The sequence below is a fragment of the Schistocerca piceifrons genome, chromosome 3, assembly GCF_021461385.2.
Source record: "Schistocerca piceifrons isolate TAMUIC-IGC-003096 chromosome 3, iqSchPice1.1, whole genome shotgun sequence".
Classification (NCBI taxonomy): Eukaryota; Metazoa; Arthropoda; class Insecta; order Orthoptera; family Acrididae; genus Schistocerca; species Schistocerca piceifrons.
This window is the reverse complement of record NC_060140.1, coordinates 366,373,786-366,393,629: the sequence shown is the minus strand read 5'-3', so window position 1 is coordinate 366,393,629 and position 19,844 is coordinate 366,373,786. Positions and strand designations below refer to the sequence as shown.

General features: G+C 42.3%; 1 protein-coding gene across 2 annotated transcripts in view; it reads right to left on the bottom strand.

Moving 5' to 3' along the window:
• LOC124788173 (YEATS domain-containing protein 4) overlaps positions 1-19,844 on the bottom strand; it is a 91,292-nt gene that overhangs the window by 31,408 nt on the left and 40,040 nt on the right. For both annotated transcript variants that reach the window (XM_047255327.1, XM_047255328.1), the window contains exon 3: positions 4,157-4,337. In XM_047255327.1, the coding sequence (XP_047111283.1) occupies positions 4,157-4,337 (181 nt within the window). The remainder of the gene's footprint in view (positions 1-4,156; positions 4,338-19,844) is intronic.

Sequence of the window (19,844 nt, the reverse complement as noted above, 5' to 3'; positions counted from 1 at the left end):
AAGAGCTTATGGAGTTGCAGTGCATTTCATGCAGGAAGTTGTGGAGAGGAGTTCTTCAAAGGAGGGGGAGGCAGCACCAGCCAAACAGTAATTTTCTGGCACAATACGAGAAATATTGAAAGCATGAGAATCAGTTGCATCATACACTCAAAATCATCACCTCAATAAAGCAGTCGCTATGCATGCTGCAAATTTATTTGATGATAATGCTCTGTTACATTTTCGAGAAGTGTTGAAGCATTGGAAGGAACAAATGGCTATAGATAGCTTCCGAGTAAAAAAGAAATCGTTATGCTTCGTGAATAATTAAGTACATAACACTGTATGTATAATTTTCTTTGAATAAATGGCATGAATACGATAACTTTTAGTACTTTTTCTGCATGGAACATATTACTGTGTTTTAAATTAATTTATATGGGATAAACTATTTCACTTAATGAGTGTTTCGCAATACGAGTAAGATTCTGGAACTAATTAGTTTTACGTAGCCCATGCATTCCATGGTTAATGTCTGACTGGATCACTCTAGTGTAGCATCATTAACATAGTGCCATTAAATTTAAAAGTACTAATGTTTCCACAAAAGTCTTTATTTTTCTTTTTGCCCTGTTTCTTTGGTTGTTGTTGGGGTCTTCAATCCTGAGACTGGTTTGATGCAGCTCTCCATGCTACTCTATCCTGTGCAAGCTTCTTCAACTCCCAGTACCTACTGCAACCCACATCCTTCTGAATCTGCTTATTGTATTCATCTCTTGGTCTCCCTCTACGATTGTTACCCTCCATGCTGCCCTCCAATACTAAATTGATGATCCCTTGATGCCTCAGAACATGTCTTACCAACCGATCCCTTCTTCTAGTCAAGTTGTGCCACAAACTTCTCTTCTCCCCAATCCTATTCAATACCTCCTCATTACTTATATGATCTAAACATCTAATCTTCAGCATTCTTCTGTAGCACCACATTTCGAAAGCTTCTATTCTCTTCTTGTCTGAACTATTTATCGTCCATGTTTCACTTCCATACATGGCTACACTCCATACAAATACTTTCAGAAATGACTTCCTGACACTTAAATCTATACTCAATGTTAACAAATTTCTCTTCTTCAGAAATGCTTTTATTGCCATTGCCAGTCTACATTTTACATCCTCTCTACTTCGACCATCATCAGTTATTTTGCTCCCCAAATAACAAAACTCCTTTACTACTTTAAGTGTCTCATTTCCTAATCTAATTCCCTCGGCAACACCCGACTTAATTCGACTACCTTCCATTGTCCTCGTTTTGCTTTTGTTGATGTTCATCTTATATCCTCCTTTCAAGACACTATCCATTCCGTTCAACTGCTCCTCCAAGTCCTTTGCTGTCTCTGACAGAATTACAATGTCATCGGCGAACCTCAAAGTTTTTATTTCTTCTCCATGGATTTTAATACCTACTCCAAATTTTTCTTTTGTTTCCTTCACTGATTGCTCAATATACAGACTGAAAAACATGGGGAGAGGCTACAACCTTGTCTCACTCCCTTCCCAACCACTGCTTCCCTTTCATGTCCCTCGACTCTTATAACTGCCATATGGTTTCTGTACAAATTGTAAATAGCCTTTCACTCCCTGTATTTTACCCCTGCCACCTTCAGAATTTGAAAGAGAGTATTCCAGTCAAAATTGTCAAAAGCTTTCTCTAAGTCTACAAATGCTAGAAATGTAGGTTTGCCTTTCCTTAACCTTTCTTCTAAGATAAGTCGTAGGGTCAGTATTGCCTCACATGTTCCAATATTTCTATGGGATCCAAACTGATCTTCCCCGAGGTTGGCTTCTACTAGTTTTTCCATCCGTCTGTAAAGAATTCGCGTTAGTATTTCGCATCTGTGACTTATTAAACTGATTGTTCGGTAATTTTCACATCTGTCAGCACCTGCTTTCTTTGGGATTGGAATTATTATTCTTCTTGAAGTCTGAGGGTATTTTGTCTGTCTCATACATCTTGCTCACCAGATGGTAGTGTTTTGTTAGGCCTGGCTCTCCCAAGGCTGTCAGGAGTTCTAATGGAATGTTGTCTACTCCCGGGGCCTTGTTTCGACTTAGGTCTTTCAGTGCTGTATCAAACTCTTCACGCAGTATCGTACCTCCCCTTTCATCTTCATCTACATCCTCTTCCATTTCCATAATATTGTCCTGAAGTACATCGCCCTTGTATAGACCCTCTATATACTCCTTCCACCTTTCTGCTTTCCCTTCTTTGCTTAGAACTGGGTTTTCATCTGAGCTCTTGATATTCATACAAGTGGTTCTCTTTTCTTCAAAGGTCTCTCTAACTTTCCTGTAAGCAGTATCTATCTTACCCCTAGTGAGATAAGCCTCTACATCCTTACATTTGTCCTCTAGCCATCCCTGCTTAGCCATTTTGCACTGCCTGTCGATCTCATTTTTGAGATGTTTGTATTCCTTTTTGCCTGCTTAATTTACTGCATATTTGTATTTCCTCCTTTCATCAATTAAATTCAATATTTCTTCTGTTACCCAAGGATTTCTACTAGCCCTCGTCTTTTTAACCTACTTGATCCTCTGCTGCCTTCACTACTTCATCTCTCAAAGCTGCCCTTTCTTCTTCTGCTGTATTTCTTTCCCCCATTCCTGTCAATTGTTCCCTTATGCTCTCCCTGAAACTCTGTACAACCTCTGGTTCTTTCAGTTTATCCAGGTCCCATCTCCTTAAATTCCCACCTTTTTGCAGTTTCTTCAGTTTTAATATACAGTTCATAACCAACAGATTGTGGTCAGAGTCCACATCTGCCCCTGGAAATGTCTTACAATTCAAAACCTGGTTCCTAAATCTCTGTCTTACCATTATATAATCTATCTGATACCGTCTGGTATCTCCAGGCTTCTTCCCTGTGTACAACCTTCTTTTATGATTCTTGAACCAAGTGTTAGCTATGATTAAGTTGTGCTCTGTGCAAAATTCTACCAGGCAGCTTCCTCTTTCATTTCTTAGCCCCAAGCCATATTCACCTACTACGTTTCCTTCTTTCCCTTTTCCTACTACTGAATTCCAGTCACCCATGACTATTAAATTTTTGTCTCCCTTCACTATCTGAATAATTTCTTTTATTTCATCATACATTTATTCAATTTCTTCATCATCTGCAGAGCTAGTTGGCATATAAACTTGTACTACTGTAGTAGGCGTGGGCTTCGTGTCTATCTTGGGCACAATAAGGCATTCGCTATTCTGTTTGTAGTAGCTTACCCGCACTCCTATTTTTTTATTCATTATTAAACCGACTCCTGCATTACCCCTATTTGATTTTGTATTTATAACCTTGTATTCGCCTGACGAAAAGTCTTCACTAATTCCTACTATATGTAACTTTAACCTATCCATTTCCCTTTTTAAATTTTCTAACCTACCTGCTCGATTAGGGGATCTGACATTCCACGCTCCGATCTGTAGAACGCCAGTTTTCTTTCTCCTGATAACGACGTCCTCCTGAGTAGTCCCCACCTGGAGATCTGAATGGGGGACTATTTTACCTTCGGAATATTTTACCCAAGAGGACGCCATCATCATTTAACCATATAGTAAAGCTGCATGCCCTCGGGAAAAATTACAGCTGTAGTTTCCCCTTGCTTTCAGCCGTTCACAGTACCAGCACAGCAAGGCCGTTTTGGTTAGTGTTACAAGGCCAGATCAGACAATCATCCAGACTGTTGCCCCTGCAACTACTGAAAAGGCTGCTGCCCCTCTTCAGGAACCACATGTTTGTCTGGCCTCTCAACAGATACCCCTCCATTGTGGTTGCACCTACAGTACGGCTATAACACGAATTATATTGCACATTTAAATGTTCTTATCCAAAATTATAAACTACATGAATTTAATACTGCACGATTATCTTCTTTTGATATACACTGTAGTAAAGCTTGTAATTCTGGTATGCGCGGGTCATGTAAGTTAAGATAATTCAGATTAATTGCTCTGTCTCAGTTACACATTCTTAAAACACACACACACACACACACACATAAATGTTATATGAAAAAAAAATTAACATTAGTAAAGCTTATTCTATTCACAAGAAATCAAAGCTAGTGGTGTCTTAATATTTATACTAATAAAAGAATCTTAAACAATAGATTATATGCTTACAGTCAGTCTCATGCTTCCAAGGTCCTATAGTAAGCTGTCTTGTATTTGTGAGAAGGCTCTGCATAAGAACAGTTGGATCTTGGAAGACTATTTCCTCATAGAATTCAGAAACTAACATCTTTTTTCCCAACATCGCATCAGGCCCTGACTGGAAGAGCTTCAGTATGTGATACAAAGTAACCTGCATACAAAAATTTAAATTAAATGCAATAACTATAATTCTCATATACAAACAAACATCAGTAGAAATCAAGGATGTATCTTAAACTTTAACATAGCCCCACAATTCAACAGGCATTTGTAACAGCTGAAGATTTGGAACAGTTGAATCTAAGAAGCTTTTATTTAAGTAGTTGTGTCACGACATGAATGCCATGGAGCAAACAACTGAAGTATTCAATTAACATCTGCACAATTCAGCAAGCTATACATAATGCTACTGAACCCAGCAATGGTTCACAATTGCTAAATATACAGGGTGGATGGGAAGTCACTCCGTAATTTTAAATGTCCATCAGTTTTTTTATTAATGAATAGTTGCACATGGAACGAGTTGTACTCAGCTCTCAGAACCATGAGAATATGTGTAGTACACTACAAGTCCACATATGCTCATGCATTGTCAACCAAATGACAAAGTATAGGAATGTCATCAATTGCTTTCTGCAGGAAAGTCGCAGGTATATTACTGAGTGCAACTGTGATTCTCTGCTCCAATTCATCCAAAGTGCACGAGTTTGTTCGCTGCACCTCTTCTTTGGCACAAATCCATAAGAAGAAGTCACACTGGATGAAGTCTGAACTTCTCTGAGGCCATTCATGGGGTCCTTGCTGTCCCTGAGAATGTCCTGGAAAGTGTTCACCCAGCCAGATACAAATGATGCAGGAAAAATGAGATGGTGCCTCATCTTGCTGAAAAAGGATAACCACAACATTGTGCCATTGTGATAGTGGCCACACATGTTCACTCATCATCTGGCAATACTGAACACTGTTCATAGAATCTTACAGTATGAATGGACCAATGAGAAAATCCAAGGTCCCACCACATGAGATTATCAATTTTGGTTGAGTCTGTGATTTTTCAATTGTCATCACAGATTTGTTTCTGCCCAATAATGGCAGTTGTGTCAATTGACAAATCCCCAACATGATACACCACCTCACTGCTCCAAATAATGTTATTGAACAAATCTGGCCAACCAATATTCCATCTGCCTGTCCGAATCCTCTGACGATAACTCCTGAATGTAATGCGGCTTCCAGATCAGGTCCTTCTTTCACATAATATGCATTGCTTGCCTGCTGATTACACTCTCACAAGCAGTCCAAAGTGTTGATTTACCAGGTCTGCAAGTGAAGATTATGCTAACTGCTCCTACACTTTCTGGAGATCACACCACTGAAGGTCATTGTCCTTGTGGTTTACCCGCAACTGACCCAGTTATCATTAGCTAATCAGTTTAGCATCAAGTATAGCATTAGGGCCATGAATACCCCTCCACCAATGCTGAATGAGAGCTGCAGATCGCCACACATCAAACCGCAAAGCAATCTAGGTGTGCTCTGGTCAAGTCACCTTTCCTGCCATCCACCTACGTAGATGCTATGGACAGTCAAGGTATTTTCAGGGATCCTGTATAAAACAACAACAACATTCACTACTAAGTATCAATAAACACAAAACTTATCGACATTTAAAACTATGAATAACTTCTCGTCCACCCAGTATATGGGAATTGGATATGCACCCTAAACTCCTTCTTCCCCCCTCTTTGTCCTTCTCCCCCCCCCCCCCCCCCCCTCTGTCCTACTCCTCTTGCCCCCATCTCTGTCCATCATCTCATCCTCTACTTTCTCTTTGTCCAAACCCCCCCCCCCCCCCCCCTCCTTTCCCATTTTCTCTGGCACCTTCTCCCCCTATTTGACCTTGAGCCTTGTTTATTGTTATTGTAAACAGATTTTGATTGGAAACTGAGGTCATTAAAACAAATGGCTATATCTCTTGGGCTCATTGGTATATGGAGTATGAGAGAGACCTCTCCAGCTGCTGGATCTGTAAGGATAATAGCTTCAGTGATAGTATTTTGCATGTAATTTCAAAATTTTCAAGGACCCTTCAACTGAATGTTTAAATAAATTTCAGGATTGCAGCGGATTGTTGTTCAATATGTTCCACAATATTTTAACTGGCCAACTGTCAGTCTTTCTCAAGTGAGGCATCAAAAACTGATGAAAAGGTCCTTTGTTCTGCAATATACAGTAGGTTATAAGTATTCTGTGCATGCATCAAAATCATGTTGAAAGACGGACCGCACTACCTAGTGACAGTGGCCTCCCTGGTAGAACTGCAGAACTTGGCTGTCCTCTGCAACACTGCTTTCCATGACCATTGGTACACACTGTCATCCTTGATTTGAGCAAATCACGGAGATGATAGGATTCCATGCATTTTAACCTAACAGTCACTATCATGGTCCGTCCGATTATGACCCTACAGAACATGTGCAATAAAAAACTTGTGCACCTCTGAATTCCTTCTCCTTATCTCAAGAGATCATTTAGAGGTTAAGATCTCATGGTTATGTACCACCAAAATGGTATGTCGTTCCAAAAGTTCATACAAAAGATCTCTATTTACTTTTAAAAATGAGCAACACTGGAGCTACTACATATGATTTAACCTAACATCTTGCTTTTTCCTGTGACCATTGGTCAGCAAATGCTCAAATCACATACATAGCTTAGCTGACTTTATCAAGAGACAGTTTGGACCGTTTAGTTAGCTTTCATGTAGTATCACTTTTTACAGAAGTCCCTCTAGTAGATTCTTTGGTACTAATTGATATTACATTTCGGGTGGACATCACAGCTTTGTTTCTGGCATGCTCTTTCATCAACCTATTTTATGTCCAACCAAGAATATTTTGAACAGACTGACAGCATCACCATGGGGAGTCTTCTGTCTCCCTTGCTGGCCAACCTTTTTAAGGGGGATTTCAAGGAGAAAGTACCTGTATCATCTCCCCTTAAACCAACAGTATTTTGAAGTTATGTGGTTTATTCTTTCATTGTGTGGCCTCATGGACAAAATAAATTAATAGAGTTTATACATCACCTCAACTCCATTCACAACATCCAGTTCACTATGAAGTAGAGAAAGGTGGTTGTATGGTTGTATGCCTTTCTTGAATGTTTTGGCTAGAGGGAAGAATGATGGATCTCAGGCACATGCAGATTATCACCCTCCCCCCTCCCCCCCCCCCCCTCTCATACTGATCTGTACTTACAAATGTCAAGTTATCACCTGTTACTAACATGAACATTCTTAACATGCCAAGAGAACTCACACAGTCTCAGATCTAGATAATTTGCCTAAAGAGCTCACCCATAGAGTTCAGGGAAAGTGGATATGGATATTAACAGGGCACTCTCATTTAAAACCAAAAACCAGAAATTGGATAAAGATAAAAACACACTAGCAAAATCTTTAGCTTTTCTTTCTTTTGTTGGTAACACATCATTTAATATGACAAGAAGTCTTTGTAAATTTCATGTGAAAGTAGTTTTCTGACTACCATCTAACACTGCAGATCTTCCGGGTTCAGTGAGGGACAATTTATTATCATGGAAGACTAAAATTTACAGAATACCTTACCAACGTGGTTCAGTTTACGTAGGTTAGGAAACACGCACCTCGAAAGAATGCCGCACACTAAGTATAAATGCTGCACTCGCCTTTTGCAATGAAGTAAGTCAGCTACTGTTAAACACTGTATTTCCACTGGACCTTCAAAGCACTATGATGAAACAATGATTCTGGCAAAGCATCTTTTTCAGACTACACTATTAAATAATCTGTGATAACAAGCCTGATGGACAATCTGATGAACCATGACAGCAGCAACCAGCTGGACAATACATGGAATTCTATCATCTCCATAATTTGCTCAAATGGCAATCAGCATCAGAATGACAGCTGAGTTCTACAGTTCCCCCACGGAGTGCACTGTCACTGGGTAGTGTGGTCAATCTATCAACATGATTTTGACACATGTGTGGAATACTTACAGTGAACTATATATTACAGAATTGAGGAAATCATCATCAGTCTACAATTGCTAACCTCAGGATGACTGGCAGGTACCCAGTTGAAATATAGTAGAAAGTATTGAATGATGATTGGCTGCAAGCCCGAAATCTGAGTATTTCAAATAGTTTAATTTGTGAATGCGGAGGATTACAAAGTTTCAAATGATCCAGATTTTTATCTCAGAATAAATGGCTTGGCTTCATATTTTTGTGACCTTGAAGATCTGGAATATCTCGAGTGCACTTATTTGATTTGCACTGGGCAATCTGACTTTCTTAATCAAATGGTATGCAGGTTGTAAGCAATTATTAAAATTCATTGAGATGGTCACAATTATTGTCTACGTCAATTATTAGCACTCATGCACCAAGAGTCACCAACATTTCCACTTGAGAACCTGTCAGCATATACTAAAGAGATTAAGGTTAAGAAATAATAATAAAAAAAAAAGAGTCATCACTTTAACAAAATAGTTATTTGCACTTGTATGCGTTTGCAATGAGACATACACCTTAACCCACCAAGGCCAGGAGGAGGAAAGGTAACAAAGGAAATTAAAGAAGAAGAAACGAAGAAATGATAGAGTTCACATCACAAAGGTATCTCAGTTTAGACCACTGCTCCACATTTTGAAACACTATGGACCCATATTTTATAAATAAGACTCCTTTTTTTCCATTGATAACTTAGTGCATAATTAATTCATTTTATTTAGTGAAAGTAAGTTTACTAGCACAAGAAAAACAAGAAAAAACACTGATTTGTCATTTTAAGACTGTGTAGCAGTATTCTAATCATAAGCTGTTAAGCCATAAATACAAATTTATTGTTATCTTTAACACTGACTGCGAGGAAAAACGCAACATAGCAGAATGTTGTGTATAGAACTTATGTTTAAAATTATACACAAAGAGAAGGAATACATAAGGAGAAACGATTTGTCTAATGGTTTATATACCTTGCTATTGTAGTTAGAACTGTGAGAAAGACACAAAACCAGAAATTTTCACAGCACATTGCAGCATTTTCTTTCTCACAGCCTGTTTTGACATAAAACCTGCACAATGTAGTTTAAAAAATATAATTATGTCTGTCTGAATGTTTATCAGTGTATTGTGTTAAAATTTTAAGTAAATCAGTCAATAATTTTTCAAGTTTTTTGCTAACAATGTTTCCCCTTTAATTTTTATACACAGGGTGATACAGCTGTTCATACCAATGTTGTTTTATGCAACCTGTACAACATCTGTATCAAGGACAGTATCCAGACAGGCGACAGCTACATAATTGATAAAGTTCCCTGTGAAGGCTTGGGATGACTGTTAGTGAATGGAGTCATACTGTAAAAAATACAAGTGAGGACTGGTCACAATTTACATGGTTATTAACAGAAGATACCAAAATGGAAAGCACGGAAGCAACAATTTTCCAGTATATAATGCAATGAAGGGATTAATATATGACTTGCCCCATTTATGTGCTAAAGTAGTTTCATAAACAAAATTTTGAACTGTAGGTCTAAGATGCATTTATATACTTTACCAGTTATTCTATGACATTTTGACAATGTGCTTCACGTTGAACTGACCAACAACTGTCATGTGGCATTGCATAAAATGACAAGTGTAGTGGCAGTTGAATCTCCCTGTAAGGACACTTTAAAAATTCTTACTGACATTTTAGGACAGTGTCCCAATAGTAAATACAATTTTACAATAAGTGCTACACTTGCTCAAAATGCTCACGAAAAGCAGGTGTTTTCCTCTTGTCTGAAAAGAAAGAGTCTTATTTTAACAAGTACACTACATATAACAGAGGTTGGATGGCACATTGCTTCCAGTGTGAGAAAACAAGCCTGAATGAAGGAGAACAAAATGGCAGATCATCCTCTTTGTGAAGAATCAGGAACTGCAAGACAAATAAGGTTCCTGAACCTTCAAGATCGGTGTATGCCAATTGAGTGAATAGTGGAAAAAGTGAAAACCAGTCACAGATCACAAATCAGATTTCAACATCCTGCACAATATTTTGACAATGACAAAGATCACTGCCTATTGGGTTCCATGACTGCTCCATGCCCACCAATCGCATTAAAAGTGGAAATGTTGCAGCTATACCATGCCACTTCAGATGACTTCTTTAGCCACTTAATCAACGTAGATGAGAGTGGGTGTATTACAATGACGTCAACACAATTACCACCATCAAAGAAGGCAAAGACTCAACTATCTTTAGGCAAGTTGATACAAATGTTTCTTTTAACTCCCATGATATGGTACCAATAGATTAGGCTCGTAAGGGGTAATACATCACCCGATCTGACAACCAAAATCTACTGAAGTCACAGGAGGATCTGAAGGCAAAGAACAATGGAAATCTGTCCCAGAGGCTGTTCTAACACCACTAACACCGTAACAATGCCCCACCTCATTCTGAAAATGACATGAGCAGATTCTTTGGGCAATCAAAGTCTCCCCCCCCCCCCCCCCCAAAAAAAGAGAAAAACGTCTCCTTACATGCCACCTAGTGAGTACATCCTATTTCCCCAGCAGAAGAAATCATACTGTACCAGGCAGTGAGGTGATTTTCGAGATGGAACATTACCTCAACAACTAGCACGCTTCTAGAACCAAGTTCTCCACCGCGTCATCCATCTTTGGGCAAAATATACTTCATCATTCATCTTTGGGAGAAATATGTCACACTGAAGGGTGACTGTATAAAGACTGATACTATCACGAAGTTTCATGACTGGATCTCTCGTTTCGTAGGCCACCCACTTAACTGCATATTAACACTTGATCAGAGCTGACTACACAATATTGCACAAATTACATGCTCCTGCTTGCCTCTGTTGCACTCACATTGGATGACATCTTGGATGTTTATACTCATTATTTCTGCTCAGTCCACTTAGTTGCATTGTTTACAAGGCAGACAGGGTGACTGCAGATGAGTTTTCTGCTGTGCTGACTTCACAGAATCCCTAGTGTCATCAGGATTAAGCCAAATGGTTTAACCATATGCAACAGATTCTTGAACATTTAATGTGAAGTTAAAAAGAAACAACCGAGAAGGCAGTCAAATCAAAATATTCTTGCGACATTCAGTTGTCACCATACCCCTTACTTCAAGGAAAGGATCACCCAAACACAACATGCAGCATCGTACTTTCAATGTCCATGTTTGTGTTCATGTTGTTCATAAGCCCCTTAGGTATGGTTATCCAGTTGAGCCATGTGTCAGTCTTCGAATATTTTACAGTCTTAAAATCTGTGAAGAATGTAGCTCACCTTGAGTTCCGGTGTTCTAGAAAGAAGATGCAAACAAAAACGATCTGTATAAAGCATTTGTCTCAAGTAAGCTAAAAACCAGTCTCTCCTACTGATTCTTACAGCATTTCCAATGATCAACTGTAACTGATGTATTGTGGCTATAAAGCTATACAAAGAGCAAAAGTGCAAACTCTTAAATCAACAACAACATTTAATTGGACCTTTTACAGTGAATGAAATATTGTTGTTGAGTACCGCAAATTTTTGTTACATTTAAACTGTCTTAGAGGTACTATTATTTTGTATTGAAGTCCTATGCTTCGACAAAAAAAAAAGCAAAAGAATTTTAAGGGACTGACATTTGTACACTATGTGATCAAAAGTATCCGGACACCTGGCTGAAAATGGCTTACAAGTATGTGGCGCTCTTCAACGGTAATGCTGGAATTCAATATGGTGTTGGCCGACCCTTAGCCTTGATGACAGCTTCCACTCTTGCAGGCATATGTTCAATCAGGTGCCAGGAAGGTTTCTTAGGGAATGGCAGCCCATTCTTCACAGATTGCTGCATTGAGGAGAGGTATCGATGTTAATCGGTGAGGCCTGGCAGTAAGTCGGCATTCCAAACTATCCCAAAGGTGTTCTATAGGATTCAGGTCAGGACTCCGTGCAGGCCAGTCCATTACAAGGATGTTATTGTCGTGGAACCACTCCACCACAGGCCGCGCATTATGAACAGGCGCTCGATCATGTTGAGAGATGCAATCGCCATTCCCGAATTGCTCTTAACCATGGAAAGCAAGAAGGTTGGTTGGTTGGTTGTTTACAGGTGGGAGAAGGGACCAAACTACAAGGTCATCGGTCCCTTGTTCCTAATAAAACAATGCCACAAGTGTGAGAATAAAACAGACGAAGCATATAACACCAAACGTCAAGAAAGGAAAAGCCACAAGAACGAAGGGAATGCAACGAACACTAAAAGGAACAAAAGACGACAATAAAACAACAGAGTGACGCTAGAAACAGAAGAGAGTAAAACATGAAAGCAGATTACAGTGGCTGGCCAACCACGAGAATAAAAATGGAAAGTCAGCCACTCTGCAAGACATTAAAACCTCCAACCTAAAAGCACTAGGGTGGAGGACACAGAAGGGCAAAGGACATGCACTAAAACCTACATAGAAATATAAAACCCACTCTCATGGATAAAACTTAAAACTAAAGCTGCTGTGGAGGCATTGTCGACCAACACCGAGGGCAGGGAGCTGGGAAAGTTAAAAGTCTGCCGCAGAGCGGCTAAAAGTGGGCAGTCCAGCAAGAGGTGGACAACTGTCATTTGGGAGCCACAGCAACAATGAGGTGGGTCCTTGCAACGGAGTAGGTAACCATGCGTGAGCCATGTATGGCCAATGTGGAGCCAGCAGAGGACAACTGATTCGCTGCGAGAGGCCTGCATTGAAGACTTCCACACATTCATAGTCTCCTTAATGACATGCAGTTTGTTGTGTGTGTTGTTATGCCATTCCATCTCCCAAAGCTGGAAAACCCTGTGGTGTAAGACAGAACACAGGTCAGCTTCGGAGATACCTATCTCCAGAAGCAGTTTCCGCGTTGCCTGTTTGGCCAGCCTGTTGGCAAGTTCGTTGCCGGGGATTCTGACACATCCTGGGATTCACACAAACACCACGGAACAGCAGGACTGTTCCAGGGTATAGATGGACTCCTGAATGGATGCTACCAGAGGGTGGTGAGGGAAGCACTGGTTGATAGCTTGTAGGCTGCTCAATGAGTCAGTACACAGGAGAAATGACTCGCCAGGGCATGAATGGATGTACTCAAGAGCATGAGATATGACCGCCAGATCTGCAGTGAAAATGCTGCAACCAACTGGCAAGGAGTGCTGCTCAATATGTCCTCCATGAACATATGCGAAGCCTACATGACCATCAGCCACTGAGCCATTGATGTAAACCACTTTAGAGCACCGGAACACGTGAAGAATTGAGAGGAAGTGACAGCGGAGAGCGGCGGGGTTAACGGAGTCCTTAGGGCCATGCAAAAGGTCCAGACGAAGCTGCGGCCGAGGCGTACACCATGGAGGCGTAAGTGCCACTGGAGGATGACGCTGTGAAATTAGGAAGGCATGGAACATTCAATGAGGCAGTTTACGCCTCAGAGTCACCTGCTACCACCAATTTATTGCCCGAGCCGTCTATATCAATTGTGTCTGAGGGTCTGGCGACATCTAGGTCCTCAGAGGATGCCAAAATCTCCACCCCATCCTCAGCCGCAGAGCTTGTATGTAGCGACGGTGAGGGTACCACCGCAATTTCCTTGGTCTTAGGGGTTTTCTTTTTGGATTTCTCTCGCTGCTCCTTGGGTTTCCCTGGCTGGGAGGACTTCACTGGCTCAGTGTCTGTGACTGAGGATGAACATGAAGCCCTACGACCAGCTGCTTCTGGGCTCTTCAGCCACTGGCAAGTGTCGTCTTTCCCTCTAGGATAAACCTGGGAAGGGAGTGACCCAAGGGACCCCTTCCTAGTGAGAGAAGCCAAAGAAGACTTATGCTTCTCCGGCTTAGAAGTGGGGATGGACGTCCCTGATGGTTGGGGGGGTGTTACTTCCGAAGGGGGTGGTGCGGGAACAACAGGGAGGGAAATGCCCCCCACCATCAAGGGGGAAGGAGTAGTCTTCCGGCTCTGACAGGTGAATTGGGTTGGCGGAGTTCATGGTGTCAGAACTGTTGTAGCAGCAACGTAAGACAATGTCATACACATGGGATGCAGGGGTTCAAATTCTCTCTTAGCCTTAGTGTAGGTCAGTCTGTCCAGGGTCTTGTACTCCATGATTTCCCTTTCTTTCAGGAGAATACTGCCGTCAGGTGAGCAAGGCGAATGGTGTTCTCCGCATTGACACAGATGAGAGGCGGGGCACATGGAGTATCAGGATGTGATGGGCGTCTGCAATCTTGGCATGTGACACTGGAAGTACAGCGGGAAGACATATGGCCGAACTTCCAGCACTTAAAGCACCACATCAGGGGAGGGATATAGGGCTTTTCATCACACTGGTAGACCATTACCTTGACCTTCTCGAGCAATGTGTCACCCTGAACGGCCAAGATGAAGGCACCGGTGGCAACCTGATTATCCTTCGGGCCCCAGTGGACACGCCGCACGAAATGTATGCCTCACCGCTCTAAATTGCCTTGCAGCTCATCGTTGGACTGAAAAAGAAGGTCTCTGTGAAATATGATACCCTGGACCATATTTAAGCTCTTATGGGGCGTGATGGTTACAGAAACATCACCCAGTTTGTCACAAGCAAGCAACTCCAGTGACTGGGCAGAGGATGCTGTTTTGATCAAGACTGACCCAGATCTCATTTTGGACAAGCCCTCCACCTCCCCGAACTTGTCCTATAAATGCTCACCAAAAAACTGAGACTTCATCGTTATGAAAGATTCCCCATCAGCTCTCGAACATACAAGGTACCGGGGTGCATAAGATCCGCTGCCATCCTTAGCCTGACGTTCCTCACATGGTGTGGCCAAGGGATGGGAACGATTTGGGGTCATACTTCTGTGCGTTGAATTGAGCTTGTGATCGCTTAGAGACTGCTGGTGTTTCACTATCAGCAAGAGAAGATGGACTACGCTTCATTGCGTGTCAACTGCCCCAATGCCACCCACTCCGACCAGGGGCCCTCCCCACGGGTGCCACCCAGCCGCAGCAAAGGCCACCTGGCAGAATGGCCATTGCTGGGAGTCCTGATGCCCCAGGGGGATGGGCATCTACCCCTTGGCATACGTGGGGAGTTAACGGTGCAGGCATCAGCAGAGCGATCCCTCTGTGGTCAGGAGGCTAAAACCAACAGGGTACATGGCAGCCCCACCACTGCCCACTGGCTACCGTGCTGGATACCAGGTGCAAAGAAGTCCATGGTCATCGTTGATGCAGGAATCGACACTGCACAGTGCATGGTGGAAAATGCACCCAGGAAGGTGTCCTCGCCCAAGAGATGGAGAACGAGCAAGACTGCAATGCAACAACGAGAAAGTGGGCACGATGCTCCTTGTAAGGCGCCCTTCCCCAATTGGCTCGCTCTTCGGGAAAATTTTGAAGAATGGAGGTCAATCTCTACAGGGGACCATCACTTAAAGGCCAGAATGTGTGAAACTCCTTTTAGTTGCCTCATACGACGGGCAGGAATACCTCGGGCCTATTCTAACCCCCGGACCCGCAGGGGGAAGCAAGAAGGTGCTTAAAACATCAATGTAGGCCTGCACTGCAATAGCGCCACATGAAACAACAAAGTGTGCAAGCCCCCTCCATGAAAAGCCTCCGAATTTTACTGTTGGCACTACACATGCTGGCAAATGACGTTCACCGGATGTTCGCCGTACCCACACACTGCCATCGGATCGCCCATAGCGTACTGTGAATCGCCACTCCACACAATGTTTTTCTACAGTTCAATCGTCCAATGTTTATGCTCCTTACACCAAGCAAGGCATCATTTGGCAGTTACCTGTGTGATGCGTGGCTTACGAGCAGCCGCTTGACCATGAAATCTAAGTTTTCTCACCTCCCGCCTAAATGTCTTAGTACTTGCAGTGGATCCTGATGCAGTTTGGAATTCCTGTGTGACGGTCTGGATAGATGTCTGCCTATTACACATTATGACCCTCTTCGACTGTCAGGGGTCTCTGTCAGTCAACAGACGAGGTCGGCCTTTAAGCTTTTGTGCTGTATGTGTCCCTTCGCGTTTCCACTTCACTATCATATCGGAAACAGCGGACCTAGGGATGTTTAGGAGTGTGGAAAATGTCATGTACAGATGTATGACACAAGAGACACCCAACCACGTTCAAAGTCCGTGAGTTCCAAGGAGCACCCCAGTCTGCTCTCTCACAATGTCTAATGACTGCTGAGGTCGCTGATATGGAATACCTGTCAGCACAATGCACCTAATATGAGAAACGTACGTTTTTGGGAGTGTCTGGATACCTTTAATCACATAGTGTACGTGGTCCTCCAAAAACATGACAGACATGTATGCAGTTGTGAACTTTGTGTAATGTGTGAAGTGAAAATTGAACATCTGAAACAAAGTATTTTGAGTGTGCAAAAAAGTTTCTGAAGTGCTAAGTAGCAATAAGAAGAAACTTCATGACAAAAACATTACTGGTAGGTAGCATAAAATAACTTTCACCAGCTAGAAAGCTTATAAAAATATTAAGTGAGCACAATGCACCAAAGGAAACAAATGTTCACAAAAAAACTATTTCAAATAATGTATCACATGAGGTAAAGTATTTTTCATAAAAGGTAGTGTAAATGAAGATGAGAAGCAGGTGGTATGGCATTACTTTCAGTTGACACGGCTTCTCATAATAAGGGACTTATTTTACACCTCATCAGCACTCTTTAGGTTTAATTCCTATATTTTGTGTGTGTCCGTATATTTATCAGGCCCTTCTTTAGTATGGATAGGAACTGTGATTGCTGTGTTCAGATGTGAGCCAAGTTGGTGACCCTTTGCCCACAGATACAAGCGAGATTGGCTTCAGTAATGCACCTTGAGGCTGTTACCAATGGAAATCACTGTGGGTAGCCAAACGGCCAAGCCGAATGATGTCCAGCATGACCCATGTGCCCCTGATTGGTCCATTACTGTGGCCACTCTGCGTACTGCTCGCACTGATGTCTATCTCTCACCTGTAGTCGAGTGAAGGTCATTCCAAGATGTGGCTAGCAGTGAAAGCCTTTCCAAGGTGCCAATCTGAGGGCCTTCCTGACAACCATGTTTTGGGTGGCAACTGAGCACCCTGAGCCAGATGAAGTCGCCTGCCCTTTTCGGAGGAATCCTCTCAGCCCGCAAGGTCTGAGAACTCAGAGAGGATGGGATTACTAGTGGTTGGAACCTCCAATGTTAGGCATGTCATGGGATCCCTTAGGAAGATGGCTGCAGAGGAAGGGAAGGAATCCAGTGTATACTGGAAGTGGTCATTCCAGATGTAGAACAGGTGCTTCCAGATGCTATGAAGAGCACAGGATGTAGACAACTGCAGGTGTTGGCACATGTTGGTACTAACAATGTGTGTTGCTTTGGGTTGGAAGCGAGTGTCTCTGATTTCAGGCAGTTATCTAAAGAAGTCTTGTTTGCAAGATGAAGACAGAACTTATCTGCAGCATCGACAGAACCGATGGTAGTCCTCTGCTACAGAGATGAATGGAGGGTCTACATCAGAGGCTCAGATGGTTCTGCCACCATGTAGAATGCAGATTCCTCAATTTGCACCATACGGTGATGATTTCTGGGTTCTGTTAATTAGGTCAGGAGTCCTCTACAAACAGGATGTGGCTACATGGATAAGGGGGCCCTGTGGAGGGGACTGGGCAGTTGTTTAGGTAGAGGGGCTTGAGAAAACTTGAGTGTCATTTCAAATATGTACCACACTCATAAAATTATTAATGGTGATGAGTTCAATCTTCCCCTCTATGTTGGTGAAAATAAATGTTTAATGTCTGATTTTAGGTTTTCCTGGCATATGGAAATCTAACATTTCTCGGATATTCAGACGGGTGGCGTTGTCAAAAGGTGCGATATTTTGGCAAGCCGACTTCTTGCCATCTAAAGGCATTCCTCGAGTCTGATCTCTGATATATGTTAGAATACAGCACAATTTCCAAAGTCCTGCTGCAAATCAACATTGGTGGTATGCATCTGTAATTCAGGAGATTACTCCTATTTCCTATCTTGGGTATTTGTATGACTTATGCAACTTTCTAGTCTTTGGATACAGATCTTTCTACAAGGAAGCAGTTACATATATTTGCTAAGTCTGGAGATATTTGTGGCAGTTTACTCTGAAAGGAGCCTGACCAATAATCTCTATATATTCTTTATCCTCCCTCCTGCAGCCTCCATCTCGGAATCTCCACGTGATCAACAGACGGTGATGGGGGAAGATGGTGCTCTGCAATTGATCATGAACTGCATTCCTTCCGCAGTCGCACGCAGATCACAGTGCCGTTGTGAAAATGGGTCTTCTTCATATGTCCTGATGGGAGCATATTTCCATATAGACTGCCGACGTGATTTGATCGTACTCGAAGCTGGATCCCAGGACTTGCTTAACTTAAAGCCACCATCCTTATTAGCTCATCATGCCTCTTTGAGAATACAATCCCAGAAGTTATTCGATTACGGCAACACGTTTATGTCATCATAATTCACGTCATGTCCATGGGAGATGCGGTGCTCTGCCACAGCAGACTGTCAGCTGTGCATTGTCTGTATGGCACTTATACTCAATGCTTCTCTCCTGTACTGTCTGGATGGTCTAGCCCACATACATTTTCTCACACTGGCAAGGAATGCGATAAACTCCTGGTTTCTGGAGCTGTAAGTCATCCTCGACTGATCCCAATACAGTTTTCATATTGTATGGAGGGCAAAACACACACCTGCCATTGTATTATCGGAGTACACTGCTGATATTTGGCGATGTGTTCCCGACTTATGGTATAATAGCTGTCTTTGTCCTTGGCAGGCTGCAGTCTCAGCTTTTTTGGTCTTAGGGCATGTTTTGTCTGGCAGCTGTTGTAAGACCAAATGAATTGAGCATGAAAGACACGCTCACAATGCAGACAAAGTCCACTGTGGTAGAGCACTGGATCTCCCATAGACATGACATGAACTACAATGGCACAAAGGTGTTGAAGCAAGCAAATATCTTCTGGGATTGTATTATAAAAGAGGTAGTGGAGATCTGACCACATGACAAGCTAATAAATAATGAAAGTGACTTTCAGTTAAGCAAGGCCTGGGATCCACCTTTGAGTACAACCAAATCACATCGGCAGTCGACACAGAAATCTGCTCCCATCTCAGGGCATCTGAAGAAGACAACTCAGCATCCACATGGCAGGTGAGATCTGCACAACTGCAACCATGGTTGGTTTTCAATTCACGATCTGACGCGGGACGCTGCACTTCCCCCACACCCAGCACTGTGTTTCCCCCCACCCTCAGCCACAGACCAAGTGGAGGTGCTGAGACGGAGACTGCAGGAGGGGCTAAAGAGTATACAGAGTTGGCATCCATCAGAGATCAACCAGACACCAGGAATGACTGACGATGGGAAGAAGTTGACTCGCCAAAATACTGCACCTTCTGGACGATGCGACCCACCTGATTACCTGAGAAATATTCAAGATGGTTGATGTCGGTGACAGGCATAAAACATTGTCCCAAATCATACTGAATGCCTCATCAGAAAATTATTTTGAACAACTAGTTCAGGAGCCCACTA